Below are 23,436 nucleotides of genomic sequence, written 5' to 3' on the forward strand. Positions count from 1 at the left end.
ACAATGACTTTCTGGGTCGAACATATACCTCAATTGTCATAACCTATTTGCCATAATAAATCTCAATGATGATAAATGCACAAGAAGCTCTTTCACTTCCATATCTTCTATCTTTCATCCCCCTTTCTTGATGGACCTCCATCGTCCTTGAGTCCGTGTAGTCCATTATCACATGACTGAGTATAATGACACGCCAAAAATATTTGCATATTCATGTAGTCTGCACCTACATTACCACATATTAGCATTTCATACATACATATAGACACCACAATTGTACCATATCTTGCACACAACACATGTTAACACATTTTACATTCTCATCATGTAAATAGTTATTTGCATCATATTCATTTGCATTTCATATATTTGCATTTGTATAAAATACTAAAAACCCAGAAAAAGAACAAAAATATATTGCATTTCATCATGTACATATTTGCATCCATATCATAAGCCTCACATAGAAACATGCATCACATAGAACCAACATCACATTGGTACACATGCATATAGCTACTGCAAAGATGAATCATCTCATATATATATCAAAAATCATAAGTGTCATGATACAATGATGTCAAAATCATATGGCTACAATCACCCGAAGGTGTCATCATACAAAATGGTACATAACTAATACATAGGGAGCCCTCTAAGGCTATGATGAACTCCCTCCCTCAGAGCGAGCTGGCCTTGACGAAGTCTGAGCCCTGGAAGGACCCGCCCCAGGATCATCTCTTCTGCCCCCACTATCTGGTGGTGGTGGATGACCCATGACCCCACTACTAGATGCCTGTCTCCTGTCTCTCCCTCTAGTGGTCATCACCGTTTGTGATGGTCTTCGAAAGCTCCTAGCCCTCTAATCTAGTGGTACCACTCCATAGTACAGGTCTCTCCAGTAAGATATCTCCTCCCCTGCTCGCAAAACATAGGTGTATCCGGCCCTTGTGTCCTTTGCTGCTTTCCTCCTTGTTCTTAGTGTTGTCTCAACCTCTGTATAGCACTGAATAGACTGATCCCTCTCCTGCTCAGTGTCCCTCAGTTGTCTCCTGAGCCTAGCTATCTCACTCTCTAGATCCTGGATCTCATCTGCCTATCCCTAACAAATCTCACTCAAGGATAGTAACTCATCCTCCTCCTCTCCACCCTCACCCTGTCCCTGTGGCTGGTCCTGTCCATGTCCCTATCCTTGTACCTATCTGGGAATCTGTGCTGCTGGCACCTGTAATGATAATCCACCTCTACCCCTCTCTCCTCTGAGCCACTCTCCTCTCTGCCACTACGCCCTGCCTCCATCGTCGGCCTCTGCCTCCGCCATCTCCACTATCATCTCCATCTCCTCCACCATCTCCATCTATCGGCTCCCCTGGATCCATCAACCATAGAAATGGATGCTCTCCCCAATATGTAGTGTACTTTGCATCCATCCCTGCATCCTCTACATCTGCCCATATATCCCAAGGCATGGTGACCATCTCTACCATCTATGTCACAGCCTGATCATAAGAAAGCATGGCCCCAAATGCACCTAATCTCTCACTATCCATACATACATCCTTGAACCCTATGGCATTTGTTGTATCCTGTCAAACTGCCTACACACCCTGTCAATCAACTGCCTCTTAATGACATATGGTGTCCTCCCTATTAGATACCTGCTTCATAATACATATGATAGCTCCACTGCATCATCCTCCCACTCCTCATAGTCTAAGTATGACCTCCATATCACACTATCTATCTCATCAATCACCCTGCACCAATACTCTAGCCTCCCAATCCATGGCTCATAAGTAATCATATCATACAAGTGTACAAAACTGCATCCATTTCCCCTACCTCTAAAGTGTATTGGATGTGTAACCGACAGATGCTCATATGCCCATAACTGCAACAGTGTCACTCCACAGCCTAATCTTATTGATCCATGATATACAAACTAATGCAGCTCATAGTACAAGTGTGCCAGCAGACACGACCCCCATGCAAACCTAGTGTGATCAATCACCAATGTCTCTAGAGTCCTCCCCCATCCCATAGCCAACCCTCGTGTCACCCTATCTAGACAGAGGAACCCACTAATCACTCCTACCAGCACCGCCAGTAGTGCCAATCCTGTCGCTGTCATGGTATCCCAAGCCACATGTCCAACACTCATCTCCAGTCTTTGATCCTGAAACACTCATCTCAGTGCATCTCTGTCTCCCTCTCAATCGTAAGGCACTAACTCCCCATTGATCGGTATCCTTAGTATCCTGTACACATCCTCCAAGGTGATTGTCATCTCACCCATCAGCAAATGAAACGTGCAAGTCTCTGAGTGCCATCTCTCAGCTAATGCAGTCAACAATCCAATATTTTTCCGAAACTCAAGCATATACATAATGTATCACAATCCCATGGCCTCAACTGCTACTCTATCCTAGAGTGTCATCTCTAGTCATAAACTCTGAGTCGAAGGGAATCTCTCCCATGACTACAGCATTGGTAGGTCCTCCTGCAGTCAAGTAAATCAACTGTGTCAATCCCAGTGGCATTGCCTATTCATCACAAAGTGCCACTTTTTATCCTAGTGCTTATATCTATCATATGGCACTCTATCCTAGTGGCATTCCCTATCCATCATAAAGTGTCGCTTCCTATCCTAGTGGTACTCCCTATTCATCACAAAGTATTGCTTTTTATCCTAGTGGCATTCCCTGTTTATCATAAAGTGCTGCTTTGATCCTTTTTTTTAGGGCACCTACTTGAGTGTATCCTCTTGACTACCTTATCCAATTGACAACGTATGTTCTATCACAGAATTATCAATTTCAGCCTAATCCAATTGGCAACGTATGTTCTATCATAGAATTGTCAATTTCTATGGTACTCCCTATTCATCACAGAGTGCCTCGATCTATCCTATCCTAGGGCTTTGCTTGAGTGTATCCTCTTGAGTGGTTTCCTGATTGGCAACATATGTTCTATCATAGAATTGTCAATCCTAGTCCTATCTGCTATCCTAGTCTTCCCTAAAAGACCTTCTTGAGTGTATCCTCTCAGCAACTTATCCAATCAAAAACATATGTTTATCACAGAACTGTTGATTTGACCTTGAAGAAACAAACGCACATGTCCTACATAAACACGCCCGAAATACACAGATGCACTCTCATTGAGCACAAATGCTATTACAATCATAGATGTGCCTGACACAAACATAGATGTGCTTAGCCTACCAAGATGCACCTGGTACCAACGAAGACGTGCCTTAGCATTTTTACCCCGCTTGACATTTTTTCTAGACATACCTAATATGCATTTATTGCACTACCTAGCATGCATTTATGACAACAATTAATGCAACAAATTACAAGGAGGTTTTGTGGTACTCACCGGCTCTCCTACATCTGCTGGCCTCTGATATCGGTGAATGCGATTGAATCTGTGAACCAATGCCATTGTTGCTTACTACTCTCTGCTCTTTCTGCACTCTGATATCTTGGATGTGTGGATGACAATGAGGATGTTTTCCCTTGTAGTCTATCTTATAGACTACCCTATCCCTAGTCTCCCACATCAGTCTTCTTCATCCCATGACTCTATCACTCTATCCTATCTGGTCAGTCCATTCTACCCTTTCTTTCTTATCGAGAGATTGTCTGTGATCTTTTCAGCCATTTTCATCCAATCTCTCGAGGGGGCATATCATTCCCATCTTTAGGGAACTTTGTATCAAGTCATCTTATCTTCTTTGAAACAACACGACAATCCACATTGTCTCAAAGAGGGGCAAAATGTAGACACCTAAAATCGTCCTATCTAATTAAATAAATATCTTTATTTATTTAATTATTTTAAGCCTAATTCTTCTATTAATTGAATAAATAGACTTAAAATAATTAAATAAATAAAGATATTTATTTAATTAATTCAGTTATCCTCTTCTAGTCTTATTTCTCATTTAAATAAATACATTTATTTATTTAAATTATCCTTTTCTCTTAAATTAAATAGATACTTTTATTTATTTAATTGATCCCACTTCCTCTATTAATTAAATAAATCTTTATTTATTTAATTAATTCATTAGCCTTTTCTACCTATGACACATGTCATTCATCTCTTAATTCCTACACTACCTGCCCTCTCATTATTTTCTTATTTCCTCTACATACCCTCTAATCATAGCTGACCATTTATCTTTTACACCTCTCAATCTTATCCCTCCATTTTCTTATAGTGTCTTCTATATAAGGAGATTCTTCCTTCATTATCAACCCTAATCAATCCTTCAAGAATTCTAGCATTCAAACTTTCATATGTGATCAAGCCTACTTGCAACCACATTTCTATTCTTTGTTGAGCTCTTGTGCAAACATAAAATCTGAGAGCAAATATATCAAGCAAGATCAATGGAGATAGGAGAATGGAGATCCAAGCCCTATTGGACATGTGATGGTATAATCTTTATGATTTCATTTGATTTGCATTGTCTTAGGTAATCTTCATATGTTATGGTGGATCTTTGTTGTTGTTGGGCTAGGGTTTTGTGGTTGAATCCATTTGGTCTTTCAATATTGTTATTCCATTTTTACCATAAACATATAGAAATTGTAACCCTACTGATGCAAATGCGCTATTACAGAGAATGTATGCGTTGTGTCGTACTTCAAATGTGTTTTAATAGTGAGCATATGCACTGTAACAGAGACAAAATACGTTGTAGTGTACAATGTATGTGCTAGAAGATTCTGTAAGATTTCTTGGCTGGATCTATGCAAAAAAAATAGAAATTTGATAAATTTAGGGGTCAAGCCCCATGATGGGCACCAAAGATGTGTGCTAAAAAGTGTGGAATCTGCAAGAGAGAATCAAACAACATCAAACACACACATGAAAAATTATTTAAGAGTTAGAATTCAAAATAGAAACTAAACTAAGTTAGCTTCAAAATCAAGAACCCCAAGGATGTCTCATGTTCCTCTATTCCCAAGGATCTTCAAGATTTAAGATGGCTCTCACTTGGAAGAGCACTTGATCCTTTAGATGTCAACCTAAAGAACGAGATTGAAGGATATGCCAAGATCTAAATGAATGCAACTAAGATCCTAGCTAGATGATCAAATCATATGAAATGATGAAAGGTAAGATGAAATGAAAGATATAAGACTAAGATTGATTCCAAATTGAAAGCTTAAGTGTGATAATTAAACTAACATGGAGATTTCTATGAAATTGATATACAATGGCTATGAATTAAGTTAGCATGAAAATGGGATTAGCATGATACTATCAACATGATGATAGCTAAACTAACATGCAACTAAGATTATCTAAGTGTTTGAAGATGACAAATTGAGCTCCTTGATAATGTAGAAATTGATTATAAGTTTGATGCATAAGATGATGGATCCTTTGGAGTGAAAGAAGGGGTTCTATTTATATGAAAAATAGAGAAATGGATGGTTGAGATTGAGCAATATCAACAAGGGCTAGGATAGAAAGTTATCAATCCATGAGGAGAATTCAATCCAATCCCAAGTTGACAAATGTCACCTTGAGGAGGCTTTATGCTAAGCAAGCATTAGATGCTAAGTAAGCATTAGGGATAACCTCAAGGGATGAAATCATTGGATATTGGTATCATCCAAGGCAACATGCTATTGTCTAATAGGTAAACTCTTGTGCAAAGTTGAAGGATGGTCAAAGGGTCAACCATCATGGGTTAGGATGATGTCTTGTAAGAGGCATTAAATGCATTTTGAAGACTTTGGAGGTTAAGTTGTTGAAAGTTAGATAACCTTCAAGGCTTTTATAATAGCCTTACAAGTTTGCAAGACTCAACAAGTTAACTTGTTGAAAAAGGTAAAGTCTTAAATGCATTTAGAAGACTTTCTTCCAAATTTGGAGAAGTGACTCCCCCAAATTTAGGGATGTGACATAATTAGAAGAATTAGGCTAATTAATGAGGGATTAGAGGGGTTCTTGAAGAATGCTAGCATGCCAATGGAAAATGTAGGAGAATGCAAGTGGAGGGAAATATACATTTTTAGATAAAATAAAAGATTTATTTTAGCCAAAAGGGGTGCAACTGGCATTTGTGGGATTTTTCAAGTAAGGGAACTATTCACAAATAAATAATGATTTATTTAAATGCAAAGGGATTTTTTTAATCAAATGTAAATTCAATTAAAAGGGGAAAGGGGGTTTTAGTTAAATAAATAAGATTTATTCAATTAAATGGCTAAAGGGTACTTAATCAAACCTTAGTCTAATTAATAGGTTAGGCTAGAAGGAAAGGATTGTAATCAAATATTTAATTTGATTAATAGGCTGATTGAAAGAATAGAGTTATTAATTAAACCTTATTCTAATTAATAGGTGAATAAATGATGATTAAATGAGTAAAATTCATTTAATTAGTTGTTCAAGTTTTGGGTGTCTACAGGAACCTATTGAAAAAGCCAAGATTTCAAATTGTAAGAACAATCTCTATTTAAAAAAGGTAGAATAGATAACAACAAACAAAAGAGTGCTAAAAGTTTAGAGAAATACGAAATGACTTAAATCACACACACTAAGATTATACTCTTAGGCTTAAAAGTGTTAAATACTAAGAGTTTACTAACATTTTATAGGCTTAATATGTTTCTTAATGTATGTTGTCACACTATTAATACACTTCTAGGCTTAAAAGTGTTAAACATTCAGAATTGGCTAACACCCTCTAGGCTTAATTTGTTGCGTTTTCTTGAAAGTTCCTAAAGCCTTTTTAAATGTCCATTTTGTATTATCCTAAAATCATGGCATTCCATAAGATCAAATTTTGTAGAGAAATTCGATGAAACTAGTTCATGTCCCTTTCTTGTGCTTCTACATTTTGCATACATGTCCTCTCAGAGAAATTAGTAATATATCTTTTGATATTTTTAAAAGTCTAAAATTATATGCATGTACTACCTTCAAGCTGACCAAGGGGGTTATGACACAAAAATTCAATGAAAGATATTTTGAAAGTGATATTTATTTTTATAGAAATGATATTAATTTTACTACCATTTCATCCACATTGAATTTTTAAAGTTTGATATGGACGTTAGAAATAGAAAGAAATCTGGTTAAAGTATTTATTATTTATTTGAAAATGTATATATTATTCACATTAAGACTTTAACACATATAATTAATCAACATATTGACTATGAATATAGTTAGTAAAAATATATTTATAAATTTTTTATTAAATATTATAAAATTAAATGTTTCAAATGAATATCTGAAAATTTTCATATATATTATTATAATTTTAATATAAGATATTATTTCTTATATTATTTTTTAATATCAGATTGTTGGAATTTTAACCAATAACTAGTATATCTATCATATCATATATTTTTCATTGTTCCACTTTAAATTTATTATATTATCATATTGTAATTCCTATTAAATAGTTATTACATAATGATATTGTTATTAATATTAAATTATTATATTATTATCTTTTATTGTATTCTTGTTATTATATCTTTATAATTCTATATGTCCATTAAACTCTTTATAAAAACTCAGCCCCCCCACCCACCCACCCAACACCATGTTAATGGGGTTGGGTTTGTTAATCACCCTCGCTATAAATGAAGGATGTTAGATGGATTTGGTGTATGACACCTAACACTCCAAGCACAAAATTTTTGTTTTTCTTCAAGTTTTGTGTGTTGTCTTTGTGATGTAATAATGGACCAACCATTTGGGACTCAGTAGAGCCATGGTTGAGTTGTCCAAAGTTTTGGTTTGAGTCATTTGTGCTCAGGATGTTGTTAGATTGAGAAATGAGATGCTTAGGTAGATAAAAAGAGAAGTACTCTAGATGAATGTACGCATGCAATAGGGTCTTTTGTATTGTGTTTATGTCTTCTAGTGTGTGTGAGGACCTTTAGGAGTCTTGAAATGCATTAGAATGCAAAATTTGCATTTTTCAGGAGTAAAAAGATGTAAAAGTTGTTGAGCAACATTTTGCAATTTTTGCACAAGTTGGATTTTGGGTAGATGGTATTGAAAAGTTGGTTGAACCAACTGATATAATAGAATAAAATCCAAAATTCACTTCATTTTATGGGTTGGAGGATTGGAAATTAAAGAACATGGTTTTGGATTTTGAAGCAATCTTGTTTTTCACCATTTTTAACAAGTTTTCTCTTGTTTTCATTGTTGGTACAATCCAGTATGGACTTGATTGTGTAAAATCATTGTAGGGAATGAGTGTTGATTGAATTTACTTTCCAGAAGCTTTATTTGTAGGTTTGATTGTCCTTAGTTGCATAGATTTCTTCCATTCTTTGCAACTAGGTGTAAAACCCTTGCAAGTAGGGTTTATGAGCAAAAAAGGCTCTAACCTAAGCATTCATTGATGGCACCTATTGAAATCAATAAGAATTATAGGTTAGGGTATGTGTATAGTATTAGGATAGGATTTGAGGTTTAATAGGTCCTTGAGGAGGAGATACAAGGAAGACCTACGTTCACCGCTAGGAGTAGGTGAGTTAGGATAGCAAAAAAAGTGTGTTTTAAGAGCACATGGGGATTGGTGCAGGAAAAAGTGTCATATGGATGGAAAGCCCTCTGAGTTCCCTTGAGTAATCTTAAATTTTTTGGAGCAGGAGATTTTACTGGTGAAGGGTTTTGAAACCATCTTTCCAAGTCACTCGGTGATGCCTAAACGCCCAAAAATAGTGCAGAATTGGAAACCCTATTTGTACGAATAACCCAGATGCACATTTTTAGTATTGTCTATAACTTTTAAAAGGGTACTCAAATCCATAATTTATTTCTATCCTTTTTTAGAAAATTTTCAAACTAAGTCCCTAAAACCGCCAAGGGAGGGCTAATTCAATTAGCCTATTTGAGCCTGGTAGAGACCTAGAAAGGTTAGGAAACCAAAGAAATGGGTTTGGTGATGCTAAAATCCTCAAAATACTTCAAATACACTTTGTAGATGCATTGGGAGTCCATTGAAAGTGGTTGTGTGTTGTGATCATTGCAGGAGTGGTTGGAGCCTTAGAGTGGTGTGTGTGTGATTGAGGTGGCAACCTCAACAGGATAAGTTGATTATCTAAGACCAGTGGTTATACCTTGGAGGAAAACCACAATGGTTCAGAACTTGGAAGTCTTAGTAGCAAAAACCACTACTAGTGCTCATTGAAAGGGCTTGAGTAGTTGAAGGGTTGAGTAAGACAAGTCACTCAAGAAGGTGTATTGGATCAAGCTCCAAGACTCTCTACATTAGGATTTCTCTTAATGCAGGCTAGATCAATATCAACTTTGATAGTGCCTCAAAGGGAAACCTAGGGCCAAGTGAGGCAAGGTGTATTACATGAGATGAACATGGGAATACAATCAGAAAATGATCTATATCTCTCAGAGATTCCAGTAACAATGTGGTGGATTTTGGAGCTACTTTGACTAGTTTACAAATGGGTTTGGAGATGAGAGGTATTCATATTCATCTCGAAGGAGAATCCCTTATAATTGTTAAGGATATTTTTCTCAACCATACTATGAATTGGGAACTTAGTCACATGCTTCATCCTATTAACTAGTTGGTTGACAAGATCATCAAATTCAAGGTTATCCATGTGTATTGAGAAGGAAATGATTTGGTTTATAGATTGGAAAAGGAAGTGGCTAATAGGATGTGAAATGGAGGTGATGAGGTGGTAATAAGATAAACTTGATTGGGACACTAGTACAAGAAAAATGATGCCCCTTGCACTCACCCAAAAGTCTATATAATATAAAGATGGTGGCATTAGGAATGACCCATGTAATCATTAGTAGGAGAGAATGCTATCACCATTTAGACACATGAAAATAGTACAAATGAGGAAGTACAAATGAGGAAGTACAAATGAAAAGACACATACCATGCAAATTTATAGAAGAATGGTAGGGGATGGTTTGTTGTGACAATTGTGGCGTGCAACACATTTATGGTAGGTTCGTCCCTGTGGTGGAGTGCCATAGAATTATGGAAATAATGTCGAAGAGAAAAAAATTTGTGTGGAATAACTCAAATAAAACCATTCAAGGAAAGACACAAATTTGGAATGATGTGCTGGCTGTCACAACATTTATTGAGTTGCCAAAAGGTTCATCATGGTGACATATGATGGGTGACTAGAAATAGGAGCGAGCATTGTTGGATGACTCATTGTGTTATGCATATCATTAGTATTCTAATGAGGTGAGATCAATGGACAAGAAAATGTTTCTTGAATGAACAAAATAATAGATGTCCTTCCTAGGGGAGATCACAAAAAAATGAATGGGGCTGATACTTTGTTCTGGCTGCAAGCTAGTCACTTTTGCGGTTAAACTTGTATTGGGGGAAGAATTTATTAATGCTTTCCATTGGTATAGGCTTAGCTCATAGAGGCCACAACATTTTTTAAGATGTATTATTATACATGGGGGAGACAAAGGCCATGGCCAAGAGACTATGTAAAATATTATTTAAGCATTCTTTCCTAGGAGAAATTGATATTGTTCTCAACAAGGTGGATGATAACCTCCTAATTCCATTGTCCCAGAACTAATACATGTTGAAGGGCCATGGTTGAGAAGTGAGGAAATTGCCCATTATTTTTACCTTGGAGCTGGAGATGATAGAGACACTACAAGAAGGGATTGAGTGGAGCATTGGATTTCTACTTTGTGTAAAATCATTCTAGGTCTAGAAGAAGGATGGGTTAAGGAATACATGGAAGTGAAGGGGCTATTGTTAAAAGATGAGAGTGAGGATGGTGAGGAATAGGGTCTAGGACAAGGGAAAGAATGGGTGGAGAATGACGACCATTATATTGAAGAAAATGTGAATAGTCCATCCCACAATGTGTGTGACATTGAGTGTTTGGTAGTGGCCAAAGCACTCATAGCAAAGGAAACAAGAGTAGAGGAAGAAGACTAACACCTGGTTCACTTTTTTGAAATAAATGATAATATTTGTTTATATCTAGATTGTACTTGTCACCATTTTCTATAGGGTGGTAGATATAGAAAATATAGGATTTTTGGGCCCAATTTTTATCATGGGGGCTATTAAGGAATAGGAAAGGGAATAGGGAAGGTCTACAACTAGGGGTGAATGCATTTTTTTTTGATGCCTCTCGACAGTGTTAATATTTATACAGGATATGCGGAATTAAAATAGTTTAGTAGTGGACACATAATAGATGATGTAACTACTGTAGTTGTAATATATTTTTTGAGATCAATACAATGAGTGTTGCCCCTTATCAGATATTAACTTACAAAAAAAAAACTTCTTGACCATCTATTAAGACTATATTATTATTATTATATTATCATATCATTATATTTTTATTGTATAAAAGCATTCACTTTCAATTTTTCATAATTAATAATATTATTTCTAATTAATTATTAAGCTACCACTTAATTTTTTTATATATTTAAAACAATGTAGAAAGATGTTTTTTTTAATATATATATTTATTAAAAAATTTAACGTACTAATCTTATAATAAAAATAATATAAAATTTAAAAATTAATAATAAGATGATTTATTATTTTTCATATATTTAAATGTCACAAACATATCAAATTAATTGCCTTAGATAAATGTCACAAACACATCAAATTAATTGCCTCAAATAAATGATACATTTTCTTCATACATATGTGAGTGTAAGACATAACAAACATATATAGATGAAATATAGACCCAACATGGTCAATGTATTGAAGAAAAAACAAGGGAGATAACTGGTACAATTGATCAACTGATAAAAAATTTCATCAGATCAATATAGAGCTTCAACTCTTTCTATTAACCAATCAATAGGAATAACAGTCTAACAGTAGACTCAAATAAATAAAGTCAACTCTTTCCATACCATGAAAAAATTAGATGAGCAGTCAATACACAATGCAAGACAAATAACATTGAACTCTTGCTCTAAAAAATATTTCACTTACAGAAAATAGAGCTTCTACTTTTATAGAGAAAATGGACTTGCTTGAAATGAGCTACTGCTCTTACAGTAAGAAGAGAAATAAAAATAGACTACTGTTGTTTGACAGTGCAAAGCTGCTGCTTGCTTTTGCTCTATGCATCTCCTTGCCTAAAAAACACACACATATATTCTTCATAAATAAAGATCATTATTTCTATGAATTATTGGGCATGGGTTACATGTGAAATTCTATTAAAAAAAGATAAAAAAATATCTGACCATCAATAAAAGACTGCAACATATTTAAAACTAGATAAGGTCAGCTTTCAGAAAAGAAAAAGCTTGAAGCCTTCAATAAGAGTCTGATGGCAGTATTGATTGTTGTAGTTGCATGGGTTGTTGAGGATTGTGTTTTCTAACATGTATTACTTATTCTTCAATCTCTGATGTTGATAGCTAGGAAATCAGATCACAAAGTACAAAAGCTTGTAACGAAATGATCGACTCAGACAAAGACAAAGAGATGGATATGAACATAGTGCTAAATTGCTAATGCAGACATGAGAAGGAAAAGTTGTTTTACTTATAGCTAACTAAATTATAGATAGGCGATTAGTATTGTGAGGGCCTACATGGTGGCCCAAAATAGATGGCGAAAAGGCAGATGGTGAAATCTAAGCACAAACTATAATAAAATAGGCGACATAACTGTTGATAACTGATGCTGCTCTAGCATGCAGCTAGATTAATTTAGTTAATAGTTTTTTTTTGTTTATTCATGCAAATAAAGCATGTACTGCAGCATGCATGAATCCTTAGGACTATTTTTAGTTTTTCTTTTTGCATGAGTTTGTTTTTAGTAAATAAAGCATGTTGTGCATGCACTTATTGTATTCTTAATTTAGGGAGTAGTTTGCTTTTTTTTAGTTTGAGAGCCTTAGTAGCTTTCCATGCAATGCTAGGAATATATTTAGAACTGTAGTTATTATTTATTCTTCTAGGCTATAAATTCTTTATATATACAACCTCTATGTAATTTTTTAATTAAGCTTCAATAAAGAAATTGGTGTGTGCAATTCCAAAAAAACAAGGCACTTTATTTTTTTATTCTGAATTGTGATTTCTTTTTGCAATTTCTTCTTTTTGCTATTATTGTTTGCTAATCAGCTAGCTTAGAGAGGATAGGCCAGGTTCAAAATTCTATAAGTGGTATCAGAGCAGGTAAAATTATTTTGGGTTAAAGTTTTATTGTTGGAATTTCGCCAAAGTTAATCATGTTGAATTCTAACCATATGCCTGCTCTAGAATTTGATGGGAATGATTATGATTATTGGTGCATTAAGATGCTGACCTTTTTGATTGGAAAAGATTTGTGGGAGATTATTGAATCAGGTTATGAGGAGCTAGCTGATTGGAATGCTCTTACAGCCAATGACAAAATAGCTAGAAAGGAAGCAAGGAAAAAGAATGCTCAAGCTTTGTTTCACATTTAGATAGCTCTTGATAAGAGCTTATTTCCAAGAATATCAGGAGCAACAACTGCCAAAGATGCTTGGAAGACTCTACAAGAAGCTTACCAGGGTAGTGATCAAGTTAAAGTAGTCAAGCTTTAGACATTGAAGAGAGAGTTCAAGAATTTGAAGATACAAGAAGCCAAAAGTATAAGTGATTATTGTGTCAGAGTCAAAGATGTGGTCAATAAAATGGCTACACTTGGGGAAATTGTAAGCAATGAAGTTTTGATAAAAAAAGGTGTTGAGATCTTTGAAACCCAGATGGAATCATGTAGCAATAATCATAGAAGAAAGCAAGGATTTAACAAAACTACAGTTTGATCAACTAGTTGGATCCCTGATGTCTCATGAAGAAAGATTGAAAGATTCTTTAGAAGGTGTAGAGAAAGCGTTTTCCTCTAAATTGTTAATCACAAAAAATGAAGATGCAAGTAGCAGTAGTGCCAAAATCAATCAAGGCCAAGGTAAAGGGCAAAGCCAAAATTCTTCAAGAGGTAGAGGAAGAGGTGGCTCAAGAGGAAGTGGTGGTTTCAGAGGAAGAGGTAGAGGCAGATTTAATAAGAGAAATGTTCAATGTTACCATTGTAATAGGTATGGCCACTTTGAAAGAGAATGCAGATTGAAAGAAGGTAAAAGTGCTAACTATGCTCAAGAGAGTAGTGAGAATCCTCCTGATCACTTATTTTTATCTTATGCCAAGGGTGAAAATACTAGTAAACATGTTTGGTACCTAGATTCTGGATGCTTTAACCATATGACAGGGAATGAAAAGTTGTTCTCAACAAAGGATGGAAGTTTCAAATCCAAGATCCAGCTTGGTGATGATAAATCATTGGAGGTTGCTGCCAAAGGAGCTATGGAGGTCCAAACAAAAGAAGCTATAAAGAGTATTCATGATATTTATTATACTCCACAATTGAAGCACAATTTGTTAAGTGTTGGGTAGCTATGTAAAAAAAAATTATAAAGTAGTCTTTGAGAATAAGACATGTACTATCTATGATAAGAATAAGGGTAATAGGGTGATCACTGTTGTTCCTATCACAAGAAATAGGATGTTCCCCTTGAGGTTTGGTGAACATAACAACAGTTTGGCAAATATGGCTTATGAGGATTCAAGTTGGTTATGGCATCTCAGGTATGGGCATTTAAATTTTCATAGTTTGAAGTTTCAAACCTCACATGCATTAGTTTCTGGTTTGCCCAAGGTTGAGGAGCACAAGGAGGTTTGTGAAGGTTGTCCTAAAGGAAATCATGCAAGAGAAAAGTTTCCAAAGGGCAATGCATGGAAGGCTCATCACCCACTTCAGCTTGTTCATTCAGATATATGTGGTCCTATGCAGACTAAGAGTTTGGGTAAGTCATCATATTTCATCACTTTTATTGATGATTACTCATGAAATTTTTGGGTATATTTTTTGAAGGCCAAAGATGAAGCCTTGGATACATTCAAGAAGTTTAAAGCCCTTGTGGAAAATGAGAAAGGGTGCAAGATCAAATGTTTAAGGACTGATCGTGGAGGAGAATTTTTCTCAAAGGCTTTCCAAAGTTATTATGATTTTAATGGCATCAAGAGGCAACTTACTACTGCATACACACCTCAACAAAATGGGGTATCTGAAAGAAAGAATCGTACTGTGGTTAAAATGGCAAGGTGCATGTTACAAACCAAGGGATTGAACAATTCTTATTGGGGAGATGCAGTTGCTACAGCAGTGTACATCCTCTACTGTAGCCCCACCAGTGCACTAGAAAATATGACTCCTTATGAAGCTTGGTATGGTAAAAGGCCTAATGTTAATCATTTCAAAGTTTTTGGTTGTTTGGCTTATGTGCATGTACCTAATCAGAATAGATAGAAGTTAGATGCAAAGAGTGAGTCATGTATTTTTATTGGGTATAGTGAGAAAAGCAAGGCTGATAGATTGTATAATCCCCTCACTAACAAGCTTATTGTCTCAAGAGATGTGATTTTTGATGAAGGGGGAGTTTATGGTCATCAAAAAGGCCATGTTGAGAAGCCAAAATCTATTTTGAATGATGATATAATTGCTGATATTGATCATGAGCAGCCAACTAATGTTTCTATATCTAGTGGTTTAACTCTACCAAGCAATCCTTCATCAAGTTCTTCAGTACCAAGTTCAAGTCCAGTTTCTTCTCCTAGTTCTATAAGGAAGGTAAGGAGATTGAGTGATATCTACCAGAAGAGTGGAAATCAAGTACATGAAGAAAACCCAATAGGTGAGACAGTGAATTTTGCTTTATTAGCCAAGTCTGATTTTGAACCATCATGTTTCGAAGATGCGTGTACTAATGAGGTTTGGGTGAAAGCCATGGAAGAAGAGATGGATTCCATTCACAAGAATGACACTTGGGAGTTAACAGAACTTCCACATGACAAAAAAAGAATTGGCACCAAATGGGTCTACAAGACCAAGTTTAACAGTGATGGGAGTGTTGAAAGACACAAAGCGAGATTAGTTGCTAAAGGCTTCACACAAAAGTATGGAATTGATTATGAAGAGACATTTGCACCAGTAGCAAGACAAGAGACCATAAGAATGTTGATTTCATTAGCAGCTCAAAAGAAGTGGAGCATACATCATATGGACGTGAAAAGTGGCTCCTTGAATGAGTACTTAGAAGAGGAAGTATTTGTGGAGCAGCCACAAGGTTTTGAAATGGAAGGAAAAGATAATTATGTCTACAAGTTGAAGAAGGCTTTGTATGGCCTCAAGAAAGAACCAAGAGCGTGGTATGCCAAGATTGATAGATATTTTCAGGAGAATGGCTTCCAAAGAAGTAAGAGTGATCCTACCCTTTACTACAAACAAGAAGGTACTAATATTCTCATCATAAGTTTGTATGTTGATGATCTTTTGTATATGGGTAGTAGTTCTAAGATGAAAGATGAATTCAAAGCTGCTATGATGAAAGAATTGGAGATGAAAGATCTTGGTCTCATGAAATACTTTTTAGGAATGGAGGTTTATCAAAGTAAGGATGAGATTTTCATTTGTCAAACAAAGTATGCACAGGATATGCTGAAGAAATTTACTATGACTGATTGTAACCCTGCCTCCACTCCAAGTGCTCATGGAGATTTGTTATGTAAAGATGATGGTGCTGATTTAGTTGATGAGACAACTTACAGAATTATTGTGGGGAGCTTGATGTTTGTAATCCATACGAGGCCTGATATTGCCTATTCAGTTTCACTTGTTTCAAGGTATATGACAAATCCATCTGAAATACATATGAAGGTAGCCAAGAGGATTTTGAGGTATGTGAAAGGGAATTTAAGTTTTCGTATTCATTACTAATCTTCTGAAAAGTTCAATCTAGTAGTCTTTAGTGATTCAGATTGGGGAGGTAGTATGGATGACCGTAAATCTACATCTGGAAATTGTTTTTCTTTTGGTTCTGGTTTGATTACCTGGAGCTCAAAAAAGCAAAGTATTGTTGCCCTCTCATCTATAGAAGCAGAGTATGTTGCAATTACCTCTACAGGTACACAAGCTCTTTGGCTCAGAAGAGTTTTAGAAGAAATTGGAGATAAACAAATTCAACCTATAGTAATTTATTGTGACAATGTGAGTGCCATCAAGTTAGCCAAGAATCCGGTTCATCATAGCAGAACAAAGCATTTTGATTTGAAATATCACTTCATACGAGATTTGGTGCAGAAGAAGGATGTCGAATTGAAGCACATCAACACCCAGGATCAACTAGCAGATATATTCACCAAAGCGGTTGCGAAAGTTCAGTTTATAGCACTACGAGATAAGATTGTGAGCCCTCTCAGCATCAAGGGGGAGTATGTTGATAACTAATGCTGCTCTAGCATGGAGCTAGATTAATTTAGTTAATAGTTTTTTTGTTTATTCATGCAAATAAAGCATGTACTCCAGCATGCATGAATCCTCTGGACTATTTTTAGTTTTGCTTTTTGCATGAATTTGTTTTTAGTAAATAAAGCATGCTGTGCATGCACTTATTGTATTCTTAATTTAGGGAGTAGTTTACTTTTTTTTAGTTTGAGAGCCTTAGTAGCTTTCCATGGAATGCTAGGAATATATTTAGAACTGCAATTATTATTTATTCTTCTAGGCTGCAAATTCTTTATATATACAGCCTCTATGTAATTTTTTAATTAAGCTTCAATAAAGAAATTGGTGTGTGCAATTCCAAAAAAATGAGGCACTTTGTTTTTTTATTCTGAATTGTGATTTCTTTTTGCAATTTCTTCTTTTTGCTATTATTGTTTGCTAATCAGCTGGTTTAGAGAGGATAGGCTAGGTTCAAAATTCTACAATAACTTTGTAACGCCTAAACCTTTTCACACGTGATTGCCCATAGATTACCAATTGCTCATCTAAGCAAGTCACTCTACTGAAACGAAGAGAAGGTGATGCAAGACTTCCATCTGGTGTTGAGGAAGGCAAGTGGACACAAGAATGCTTTTTCCCCCATCCTTTGCGCATGACAAAAACATGATTCCAATTTTGTGCATTGTAGCAATATGCACATCCGAAGGCTTCCCCCATCCATAGGTGATCGCGTACAATGGAAATCTTGGAGAACTTACAGTGTTAGTTCCATATACCCACCCGGCTTCTGTAAGTAAATTTAGAATATCTCTGTCAGGAGATTCTACCCAATCGATCAGATAATTAATCTGCTCTTCAGAAGTGCAGGAATCGATGACTTCCTCGATAACACCCGCAGCGAAGGAGATGTCGGAATTGATCAGTTTGTTGGCCGTTGTCTGTGCCAAACCAGGAGATAAGCAATTTCCAAAATAAGTTGGAGGCAGTGGCCGCTTAACACGACCCCTGCAATCACACAGCACTCCGAAATAAACCGCTTCTTCCTGTGGCACCTCTCGAGCTCTCATCAGACATCCCCAAAATTGTGCTGCCACAGCAACAAAAGAACTCGAAGCCCCACTTCGCTGTTTCAAGCCTTGTATTGTGTCTTCTGTAAAGCAAAACGTATATGACTTCCGTTTTCCTTTTGGGCTCCATCCATTTCTGGAGAGCCTCGGCGGGTTTTTCCACGTTGCCGCCACAAGTATTTTCTGACACAAACTTAAAAACCTTGGCCCCTGAAATTCCATTGCTTATTACCTCGTGGGCTTTGTAAGAAACGGAAGGACTCTGGTTATCTCGGTTGAAAACTGTTCTGGCGTGCTGAGGAGGTTTTGAAATGGGTATTCCTCTGCTACACTCTGCCCACGATGCCAGAACGAATTTCCATCTGCTATAACGTGATGAAGGGTCGTTCCAATGCACAAACCACCTCCTTCAAATGTTGTCACCTCAAATACCCAACGTTCTTTAAGAAACAAAAGGAAAGGAAATTGATAAGGGTTTCACAAGTGATATAATGTCCAAGGACTAGTTAGCTAAGGAATATTAATAAAATATATGAGAGAGCATCAAGGAAGAAGTAGTCAATTAGCTAAGGAATATTAGTAAAATATATGAGAGAGCATCAAGGAAGAAGTAGTCAATTGTTAAGATTTATCTTAAAGTGAGAATCAAGGAAGAAAAGAAGTAGTCAATTGTTAAGATTTATCTTAAAGTGAGAAGGCTAATGGGAAATGCAAAACATAGTCTAACTCACAGGAATGTTGATTCTAAAGTAGTGAAGTTTATGATAGTTGAGAAATAATAATCCCAAATTATTGTGTTCCAAATTTTTGACGTAAATCTGACATTAGAATCAAGCTTATTCAATAAATAGCTTAAAATTTCCATCCAACATTAGATTCTACTCCATAGCAATATGTATATTATTCTACATATATTTACCATAAGACTTGCATTAAACTGTCTATTCGCACATGGCTGCGTATAGAATTCTAAAATAAAACTAAAAATAAAAAACCAGTTCAGCTAAAATAGGAAACCTTGCATTTTTTTCGATGTATGACAACACATTAAGCACTCAAGTGCCAAAACATAACTTTGAGTTGTATCCATGTTATCTCTTATTGAGTCAATGGAGCTAGACGCTCCTGTATTTTTTCCATTTTATATCGATATAGAAAAGAAAAAGTGTACATGAACCTTTTAAATATGGGGAGAAAGTAATGGGATCGAATAATACAGCAAGGCTATGATCATATCGAATCACACAAGATCCATTAAGACTAGCTTGGCCGGATACAGTTTCATGGGCGAAGCATCTAGTCATGTTACAAGAAGCTAATGTTATTATTCTATAATTATTAATAAAAAGTCTATGACATGATCATAGCCATGCATTGATGTTTATTCGCGTGCACATGGCAACGTTTTAATATTGTCCCTAAATAATAAAATTAAACTAAAAAACAAATACTAATTCAAATGCAATACGAAACCTTGCCATTTTCTTTATGCATGGCAAAATATTAAACAATCCTGTGCTAACACACATCTTTGAAATGTATCCATATTATATCCTACATATGCCTTCTTGTGCTAACACTCAGAGCTGTGGATTGAAGTTCAGTCATGGCAAAAAAGGGTTAGGAGGCAGTTGTCAAAGTCAGTACAACGTCCGTAGTAAGACTGGCCGTCCAAACAGGCGCGCAGACCATGTTCCTCTCCAACCTTGATCTTTTTTGGTTACCCATCAACAACGTTCAAAGGCTTTTCTTCTACACGCAGTCTCCTTTGAACGATTATTCTTCATTAATACAAGGCATGAAAAGAAGCCTCTCCTCAGTTTTAGTGTATTTCTATCCTCTGGCTGGTCGGTTGAAGAAAGGAGAATCTGGCAGGATGGAGGTTGATTGCAACGATGAAGGCGCGGAATTTAGGGAGGCATCAATTAACATACCCTTCAAAGATATAGAAAAAGATGGGTTTTGCCGTAAATCCTTCTTCCCAAAGCTTGTCCACGACATCAATCTTTCTGTGAATGAAAACTACAGTAGACCGCTTCTGTTAATACAGGTATTTAAACAGCTTTTTATATTTTATATCACTTGTGAAACCCTTATCAATTTCTTTACTCTTAAAGAACGTTGGATATTTTAGGTTACGGCTTTTGAGGGAGGCGGGATATGCATCGGAACCACCTTTCATCACGTTATAAAAGATGAAAATTCATATTGGCATTTCATGACATCGTGGGCAGAGTGTAGCAGAGGTCTCCCCCTTGCCAAACCTCCTCAGCACGCCAGAGCAGTTTTCAAACGAGATAAGAAGAATCCCATGTCGATTTCTTACAAAGCCCTTGAGATAATAAGCCAGGGGATTACAGGGGCCAAGATTTTCAAGTTTGTATCTGATAGTTCATCGTCATACCACATGAAAACATGTGGTAGCGCGAATGTGGAAAAGCCCAACGAGCTTCTCCAGAAATGGGTGGATCCCAAAATGAAAACGGAGGTGATATACTCGACATTTTGCTTTACAGATGATATGATACAAGAATTGAAACAACGAAGCGGGGCTTCGAGTTCTTTCGTTGCAGTGGCCGCACAATTTTCGAGATGTGTAATGAGAGCTCGCGAGGTGTCGCTGGAAGAAGCCGTTTATTTCGTATTGCTGGGTGATTGCAGGGGTCGTGTTAAACCTCCTCTTCCTCCAACTTATTTTGGAAATTGCTTATCTCTTGGTTTGGCGCAGACAACAGCCAAAGCACTGATCAATTCCGACATTTCCTTCGCTGCAGATATTATCCAGCAACTCATCCATTCCTGCACTTCGGAAGCCCAGATTAATTATCTGATCGATTGGGCAGAATCTCCAGGCGGAAATTGTTTAAGTTTAGTTAAAGAAGCCGGGTGGGAATACGGGACGAATGCAGTAAGTTCTCCAAGATTTCCATTGTACGAAATTGATTTTGGATGGGGGAAGCCTGCGGACGTCCAGGTTGCAACAATGAACGAAATTGGAATCATGCTTTTGTCATGTGCAAAGGATGGAGGAAAAAGCATTCTTGTCTCCACTTGCCTTCCTCAGCACCAGATGGAAGTCTTGCATCATCTTCTCACCGTTTCAGTTGAATAACTTATTTCTTGCGGCCTGCAAATTTCCTGGGCGAAAATTGTGATACAAGCTTTTGTACATTGTGATCTGATTTCCTGGCTACCAACATCAGATTGAGAAATAAATAAAAACATTGACAGTGCAGGTTTTATGTTTCATTAATATATGTTTGCTTTATCTTTATTGGTTCAAATATCAATTATTTGATATTTAAAAATAATTGAAATAAAATTTAATAAATAATTATTTAATATTATTATTATTATTTTTCATAAGAAGGCAAGTTCCATACACATTGATATAATAAAAAATAAGAATTACAATATCATAACAGGTCCAAAAATTTAGGGACTAAAACTGCTCATAAGTCATGCTGAAAAGATAAGCAACTTTAAATACAATATACAAGACCAGAGTAGATACAATTTGAATGCTCGTAACTTTAAGGAAGCTTTGACAAGTGGGAAAGAAATGTTCAAATATGTTTCAAATGCTTTGAGGGGGCTGGGGGCTGGGGGCTGGGGGCTGGTGGCTGGTGGCTGGGGCTTGGGGTAGGGGAGGTGATAAATCAACACCTATTAAAACTTAATCAATTTAACCAATCAATTATCATTTATTCCATTTACTACATGTGCAAAATTAAAGAATTGAAAAACACAATAGCAATTACAAATGGACACCAAGATTTTACTTGAAAAGTCTAATGAGGGACAAACATTGGTGAGAACTATCCCACTGACCAAAATAACTCAAAACATGATGTGGACCACCAAAAATGCTTGAGAATGCACAACATAGCAACAATAAACACCAACATAGCAAAATTATTGAATCAGACCACTAAAATTATTGAAGGCGAAGGAATGCAACCACTCTTCCAAATTGTCAGTCTATCAATGCACAAGACAATACAAAAACCAACACAACTTTAGTTGTAGATCAGACGATAACCAAGAAACTAAGATATATGCAACATTTTCATCCACCAACATCATACTACAATCGGAAAACCTGATGAAGCTATGCGCAACAATGCAAACCAAAATTCTCAGCATACTCTGACAGACTATTCACTAGAGTAGTCATACTTAGCCATTACCAATTGTGGACCATCACTACTACATAGAGAGGGGTTTTAAGACAGTATTTGAGACAATTTTTGAGTGAATTGTCTTAACTTGAGACAAAATAAAACTTATGCATTGTCTTAAATATTGTCTTTAAGCGAGTGTCTTAAATTATTGTCTTAAAAAATTATCTTTATAAAGACAAGAAAAAACACCAATATTATTGTCTCTTGATAGACAATTGTATTTTTGCCTCTATAGACACTGTAGCTATAATAAAAAACATATTGTCTCTATTGATACAAATATGTCTTTAATATCACCTATTCTCTTTATTAAGACGATAAAAATATTCTTATTAGAGAGTACCACTTTTGTCTCTTTAGAGATTATCTAAAACAATGAATTTTAAAAAATAGCTCACTATTCAGATAAATTAATATTGTTAAATATAAACTACAATATCATTGATTAACTCATGTTAGGGAACGATGGAATTGAACCACCATCGTTCTTCTTGTAATAATTTTTGTTATTTATAATGTTAAAAATTGTACAATTAGACTTTGGTAAATAAAAAGATTGAAAAAATTAAAAGTTAAAATTTGTTTGTGATTGGTTCAAATTAATTTTTTTAATAACTAGTTAACTTGAAAAACAAAAAACTCATTACAATAGTATTGCCTAACGACAAGTACTAATAATAAACACACTTCTTTAATCTACAAATCATGCTTTGATTTAGTAGTGAACCACCATCCTCCTACTTGTAAATCAGGTGCTCTTCCATTTGAGCTAGCACCCTTTAAAGAATAATTTTATCATTCATAATTTTGGATCTCAAAACATCCTTTGGTTTAGTAGTGAGTTTTAAGTTTGAATAATGCTTGAGAACATGTG

At 35.8% G+C, this 23,436-nt stretch overlaps 2 protein-coding genes across 2 annotated transcripts; one reads left to right on the plus strand and one right to left on the minus strand.

Annotated features, from left to right (window-relative positions):
- Positions 1 to 17,865: 17,865 nt before the first annotated feature.
- On the minus strand, positions 17,866 to 18,600 carry LOC131045440 (BAHD acyltransferase DCR-like). The gene has a single exon (XM_057979023.1). It carries the CDS (start codon positions 18,598 to 18,600, stop codon positions 17,866 to 17,868), a length of 735 nt encoding a protein of 244 aa, XP_057835006.1.
- Positions 18,601 to 20,176: 1,576 nt separating this feature from the next.
- Positions 20,177 to 21,490, plus strand: LOC131045441 (BAHD acyltransferase DCR-like). The gene is made up of 2 exons (XM_057979024.1): positions 20,177 to 20,428; positions 20,513 to 21,490. Exons 1-2 carry the CDS (start codon positions 20,177 to 20,179, stop codon positions 21,488 to 21,490), a joined length of 1,230 nt encoding a protein of 409 aa, XP_057835007.1.
- The last annotated feature ends 1,946 nt before the right edge of the window (positions 21,491 to 23,436 follow it).

This window comes from Cryptomeria japonica, chromosome 7 (genome assembly GCF_030272615.1).
Source record: "Cryptomeria japonica chromosome 7, Sugi_1.0, whole genome shotgun sequence".
Classification (NCBI taxonomy): Eukaryota; Viridiplantae; Streptophyta; class Pinopsida; order Cupressales; family Cupressaceae; genus Cryptomeria; species Cryptomeria japonica.

Excerpts from the sequence above, each read along its gene's own strand:
- LOC131045440 (XM_057979023.1), bottom strand. The coding sequence starts at position 18,600 with ATGGAATTTCAGGGGCCAAGGTTTTTAAGTTTGTGTCAGAAAATACTT.
- LOC131045441 (XM_057979024.1), top strand. The coding sequence starts at position 20,177 with ATGAAAAGAAGCCTCTCCTCAGTTTTAGTGTATTTCTATCCTCTGGCT. Across the intron at positions 20,429-20,512 it reads GACCGCTTCTGTTAATACAG|GTTACGGCTTTTGAGGGAGG; the intron begins GTATTTAAACAG and ends TGGATATTTTAG.